The sequence below is a fragment of the Lissotriton vulgaris genome, chromosome 2_2 (assembly GCF_964263255.1).
Source record: "Lissotriton vulgaris chromosome 2_2, aLisVul1.2, whole genome shotgun sequence".
NCBI classification, from domain to species: domain Eukaryota; kingdom Metazoa; phylum Chordata; class Amphibia; order Caudata; family Salamandridae; genus Lissotriton; species Lissotriton vulgaris.
The window spans coordinates 193,867,733-193,874,281 of record NC_141688.1 but is presented as its reverse complement, the minus strand read 5'-3'; the positions used below and the strand labels follow the sequence as shown (position 1 = coordinate 193,874,281).

Genomic DNA, 6,549 nt, shown 5'->3' with positions numbered 1-6,549 from the left:
TGCCTCGACGGCGATCCATTCCTCGACGACGATCGTCTCCTTTTCGGCAACGGCGAAGTCACCTCGACGGCGAGCGCCGACGCCAGGCCTTTCGACGTCGATCACTCGACGACGACGAAATAGTCACAGGAGACTTCGATGGTGGCCTTGTAAGGTCCTTTGACGCCGTTTTGCCCCCTGACGACGGGGAAGACCGTAGTCATCCCTCTCGACACCGTAGTCGGCGCAATCGACCCCGACGGAGAATGGGGACGCTTGCTGGTCTTCCTGCCCCTGTGGAGCCCCCCAGAGGCCTCAGCATGGGCAGACGAAGCCCCTCCAGACCCACCTTGTGCCTTCAGCCTTCTTTCTTCAAGGCCCTGAAGCCTGATCTTTCCATCCTTCAGGGTTCTGCCAGAGAAGCCTGGACAGATCACACACTCCTCTCGGACATGGGAAGATGGAAGGCAGAGGAAACACACCTCATGGAGATCTGATTGGGCCTTCTTCCTGGAGCACTCCGGGCATTTGTTGAATAAGGCAGGCATATTTGACATAAAACAGAGTGCAAAAACCAAGGAGAAAAGCACCAAAGTACTTAGAAAGCACTTAACTTTGAAAAAGCAGGGAAAAATCACCAAAAAACCCTTGAAAAGGGAGAGCTCAATGCTCCAGGGTCCTGCTTGCAGGAGCCGGAAAAAAGTACTGAAAGTAAAAGGGACCTGCAGTGCATTCTGGGATACTGTGAAGTTCTAGAAAGTTCTCTTAAAGGCACAGTATCCTGTTTTGGGCCACATAATGGCAGCCTATGGGGCTTTTCTGTCCATGTCTTCCTCTCTATCATTCCAGAGGGTTTTTGCTGCTGAGGCAAGGGAAATCTGGACAGACTTTGCTGTTTGTGGATTTTTGGTGGAATTTCTAGTTGAAGTACTGGACAGTGTAGCCTGGTTATAGGCTGCATTATCTGTCTTTAATTCTCTCGTAAGTGTCTGTGCAGTTCTGCATTTTTTCGACACTTTAAGAGATTATTTTTGATTGCTCCTGGGTCCACGCACATGGGCGGGACTATTCACTAGATTATGACTATACGCAGAGATCCCCTACTTCAGAATGCCTGTTTATAGTTCTATGGTGCAGTTTTTACAGATCACTAAAACTGGGGTGCAAGTATTAAAAAGTGAAAAAAAGGTAAAGGTGGAGGACACTGGATGTAGGTTGCAGAGGCAAAGTAGGTTGTTTCTTAAACCCATAGTCTGATTAAAACAATCAGTAAAAAAGGCCAGAGCTTCTGCTAACAATTGACTACCATCAGTGGATACCTGGGCACATGAACATTTCTCTTATTGTACAGAACTTTGTTGAATGATTGGTGGCACTGTATATTTTTCAATAATGCAAGTGTCCCACATAGAAGTGCATTTTCTCACAATGGTGTTTTACATATGGCTTACAAGTTGCATGCCTTTGTAATGTACTTTAAGAAACTACAGGGGGTTGTTCATAGGGCATGGCAGAAGGTGTCTTTTCAGTTGCAAAGTCATATAGGATCAACCTCTTGACTCGTGAAGTCTTTAAGACAGTAATCCTGTTAAGGAATATAGAAAATTGACCACAGGTGTAATGTGTTGAATTACTTAATGTCCACAAACCCTATAGGACACTGCAGCTGCTTCCGTGCAGGTAACAGCGGTGGGGCCGTGTAAGGGGGGGGAATCCTAGGCCTTCTGCTGATGCAAAATTAATTAATTTAATTTTCCCTCGGAATCCCCTCCTTACACGGCCTCACCGCTGTGTCCATTCGAGTTAAGCTTGAGTGAAGTACCAGCGTACCGCACGAGAGGCTCGTGCTGGATCTCACTGGAGCACCATTAACCCTACATTTTTATTTGGCCTCATGAGGGCTAGGTGGTCCCCTTTTCAAGACAAAGGGAAAGAGTCCTGTAATGGTGGATGCAACATTTTGTTCTAAGTTGCTGCCAGCAGATCAGACCACTTGGTAGTGTGGGACCAGTTCTAAAATGGCTGATGGCTAACAAACCAAAAAAAAAAAAAAAAAAAAAGAAACTTCCTCAACCAATCAAAGTCCCTCTTAAGAATTTTTTTATACTGAGGCACAACCGTTCTGAAAACAACATAATGGATTTACACCAAAGCAAAGTTTTAGCCAAGTACTGATGTTTCTGCCAAATTTGATGTAATTCCAATAAACTGGTTTTTCTATATCGGACTGCAAAGTTTCCTATTTGAATTAACATGGGAAATCAAGGTTTTGAGACCACCTACTCAACAGATCTGCGAGAAACTTTCCATTCCATGAAGGAGTCTGTGACATAAACCATAAGGTTGAAACACCACATTGCCACCAAATAAAACATCATACTACCTCTTGGAAGTACAATCATGCAGAGCTTATGGTGGGATCACTAGAGGCACAACTGGATTGTAATAAATATCTATACTAATATAATAAAGAGAGAGCCTAAACCTTTGAGGCGGGTAATCTCAGGAACCTAGCACCAATCACAACACCCTATACAGCGTTGGAAAGGGCAGTTGCAGCAGAAGGACATAGGCTATGCAGACACCCACCATATACATTTAAAAGGTAAAAGAACCGTGCCAGCAAAGTAGTCCCTTGCGGGCGTGTCTGCGTTGTGCTGCGGGCGTGTGCTGGGGCGTGACAAACGCTTGGGGCGTGTGGTACGTTCCGCCCTTCATGCCATGTCTCATATCGTGTGCTGTGGGCGTGTGCGGGGCGCGGGATTACGGGGGGGGAAAAAAAAAGCGAGCGTTGTGCCCAATATTTCATTGTTTTTTCTTCCCAGGTTCTGTACATCCATCTCCGGGTGCCCACCCTGATCCCTTTAAATACCCCTGCACCCCATAATCATAACCCACCCTTACTCCTTAAAATACCCCAACACCCTTAAACACTAACCGACCCTAACCCTATAAATATACCCTGTACCCCAAAACCCAAGCCTATCCCTAAACCCTATAAATACCCCTGTACCCCAAAACCAAACCTAGCCCCGAACCCTATAAATACCCCTGTACCTCAAAACCCAAACCTACCCCTGAACCCTAAAAATACCAGTGTACTCCAAAACCCAAACCTAGCCCTGAACCCTAAAAATACCCCTGTACCCCCAAACCTACCCCTGAACCCTAAAATACTCCTGTACCCCAAAACCCAAACCTAGCCCTGAACCCTTAAAATACCACGGTACCCCAAAACCCAAACCTAGCCCTGAACCCTTAAAATACCACGGTACCCCAAAACCCAAGCCTACCCCTGAACTCTAAAAATTCCCCTGTACCCCAAACCTAAACCATAACCATACAAATAACCCTGTACCCCAAAACTCAAACCTACATCTGAACCCTGAAATACCCCTGTACCTCAAAACCCAAACCTAGCCCTGAACCCCAAAAATACCCCTGTGCTCCTAAAACCCAAACCTAGCCCTGAACCCTTAAAATACCCTGTACCCCAAACCTAGCCCTGAACCCTAAAAATACCCCTGTGCCCCAAAACCCATCCCTAAACCTACCCTTGTACCCCATAACTATATCTGAACCCTTAAAATACCCAAACACTCCAAAACATATACCTCAGTACCACAAAAAATATACCCCAATACCCATACTTACCATATCCAAACATAAAAAAACATGCTTTTACCATTCATGCATTTACAACGAATTTAGTTGTAAATGTATGCATGGTAAAAGCATATAAAATGTAATGCCATGCGTTATAATGGCATTGCGGAGTCATGGTACTTTCGTAATGAAAGTATGAGGAGTGATGGTATGCGGAAAGAAAGTTGCAGAATAATGGGTGTTTACCCTCCCCCGGTAAGTACATTGGTGGCACGGCGGCCCACATCTCCAGCAACATACTCATATTTTTTCACCACTGATTTGAAAAATGCACAGGTCTCTCTCATTGATGGCCAGCACCGAAATACACTTTTAGACACACCTCCCGCCAAAAGTACTAGAATTGCAAACTTTAGAGCTGGGGACCTACGTACGAATCTCGGCATCAGCTCAACATCCTGATTCCAGGCAAATCGCTTTGTCTCCCCGTGCTTACCACAAATGTATGTGTTCTTCTGTAATGTAAATTGTGCTCATGCCATGTTGTTGAGTTTGCGCTATAAAATATTGCAAGGAAAAATAAAGTAGGGAAACTCGAGTTCACACACTACTGAACGCGCACTCTTAAGTGCATCAGCAGTGCACTGTGAATCGGAGCGTTTTACAAGCCTGTCACAGAAAAGAAATGCTATCAAAACGAAATCCTACAAAACAATATACTACTGGACGGCAGCGTTGTCGGGACGGGCTGCGAATATATATATATATATATATATGTAAGCACTGAAGTTGGGTTCAACTCTTCGTTCTTTCTTTGCCGATTGGAATAATTGGTGGCACAGGCTTGTGCCGGAACGAGTTCTGTTTATATATATATATATATATATATATATATATATATATATATATATATATGTGTGTGTGTGGATGGGTGTGTTGAAAATCTTACCAACTGTGTAAAACTGTCATAATACAAAACAATGCGTTGTAAAGGTGTGACTGATGTGTTGTTGTCTGACATTCTAAGAATCTTGGGAAAACAAATGCTCTTTTGGCATTTTTTAGAAAAGGGCTCAGTAAATGCATCAGAAGCAGACATTACAAAGATGGACCCAGAGTAGGCGCACATACATGTGTCTTGTAGGAATTGCAACTGCTTTATGGACTGACAAAGACATTACTCTTCTTATCCAGTCAATAGACAAAAACACAATACAGCTTTCAAAATGTAAGTATTTTTAAAATTTGATTCAAATACATTATATAAATAATTCAAGTTGTTTTTCGGTGCCTTGATTAAGGATTCATAACTTTACAAAAACATTACCGTAAGAACATGTCAAACAAATTCCATCAAAATAGAACTATGGCTTCTATTTAAAATTACAGTATATACATATCACAGTACTTCCATTGTGCAAAAGGTGTACTTAATACACAAAATAAGTTTAAACACTGTACAGAAAAGTATTCTTTCTGCAGTATTGGTATCATAAACAGGAATATAACCTATTTCAGTAATGCTTTCGGAAAAAAAATAAGTGTCCACGTTTATAAAATTATTACATAAACTCCAGCACCGAAAGTAAATTTTCTGTATAAAACATAGCTATCCAGCATTGGTTATGTAGTAAAAAAATACTTGTAATATCTTGCCTAGGTCTCTGAACTATGTTTACAAATATGTGTGCAATGCTAAATGCAGAAGAACTTCAAGTCAATACAGAAACAGACATATGGACAGCAGTTCACAGAACTTCTGTCCCAACATCAAGTTTTCTTTGTGGGATAGAAACAGCACCCATGGACAATTTAGTAGCATTGGTTGGATCCGAAGGAGACGAACTGGCACTTGAAGTCACACCTCCTGGAGTTCGGAAGAAGTTCTCCTCGACAGGTTGCGAGCCCTTGGGAGTCAGTGGCACCGAAGTCTGTTCAAACATAAAATAATAAGACCAAATTATAGGTAGTTCAGATTTGTATCTATACTTCAATTTTGAGCATAAAACAAATGCTTGTCAGAAGGCAAGTAGATCAGCTTTCAGCGAGGAATGGCTCTCAGACATTGTACACCATTAGACAATAGACATTTTCTTAGGGTGAAGAGGGCACTACAAAAAGAAATGTATTTAACAAGCATTTGCAATGCAATAGGTCTCGCATTAGAAAAGTTTGAGCTATTGGTCTTGTAAATGACAATTTTTTTTATTTATGTGTTGGTTTTGAAAATAGCTAACTTAATAGCTTTGTCATTTACAATGCCAATAGTTATAACTTTCGCAAATGTGACACCTATAGCATTTGTAATGCAACATGTTTTGTATTTACGTGACTTAGATGTATTGATATTACAAATAACAATGGATTTTAATTTTTTCAAATAATTAATACTTAAATAAAAGTGATTGTAATTTATAATGGCAATAGCTAAAACTTTTGTAAATAACTTTTGTGAAGATTATGTTATTGTGTATTTTATTGTGACAAATATCCAAGAACAGAAGTGAAATATTAACATCTTTTTTGTGACATTTGTAATAAAGCTTGAAACATTTAGAGAACATATTTGAACCAGTTGTTGTTGAATGGTTGCACAGATTGATGCTGTGGTGGCACTGAGTGATGTGGTGGTGGTGCCCGTGAGTGATGTGGTGGTGCCCGTGAGTGATGTGGTGGTGCCCGTGAGTGATGTGGTGGTGCCCGTGAGTGATGTGGTGGTGCCCGTGAGTGATGTGGTGGTGCCCGTGAGTGGTGCTGTGGGGGCCCTGAGTGGTGCTGTGGGGGCTAAGAGTGGTGCTGTGGGGGCTAAGAGTGGTGCTGTGGGGGCTAAGAGTGGTGCTGTGGGGGCTAAGAGTGGAGCTGTGGGGGCTAAGAGTGGAGCTGTGGGGGCTAAGAGTGGTGCTGTGGGGGCTAAGAGTGGTGCTGTGGAGGCTAAGAGTGGTGCTGTGGAGGCTAAGAGTGGTG

General features: G+C 42.5%; 1 protein-coding gene across 2 annotated transcripts in view; it reads right to left on the bottom strand.

Moving 5' to 3' along the window:
* Positions 1–4,800: 4,800 nt before the first annotated feature.
* E2F8 (E2F transcription factor 8) overlaps positions 4,801–6,549 on the bottom strand; it is a 77,035-nt gene continuing 75,286 nt past the window's right edge. For both annotated transcript variants that reach the window (XM_086959520.1, XM_086959522.1), the window contains exon 13: positions 4,801–5,516. In XM_086959520.1, coding sequence (XP_086815646.1) covers positions 5,334–5,516 — 183 coding nt within the window. In that variant the 3' untranslated portion in view covers positions 4,801–5,333. The remainder of the gene's footprint in view (positions 5,517–6,549) is intronic.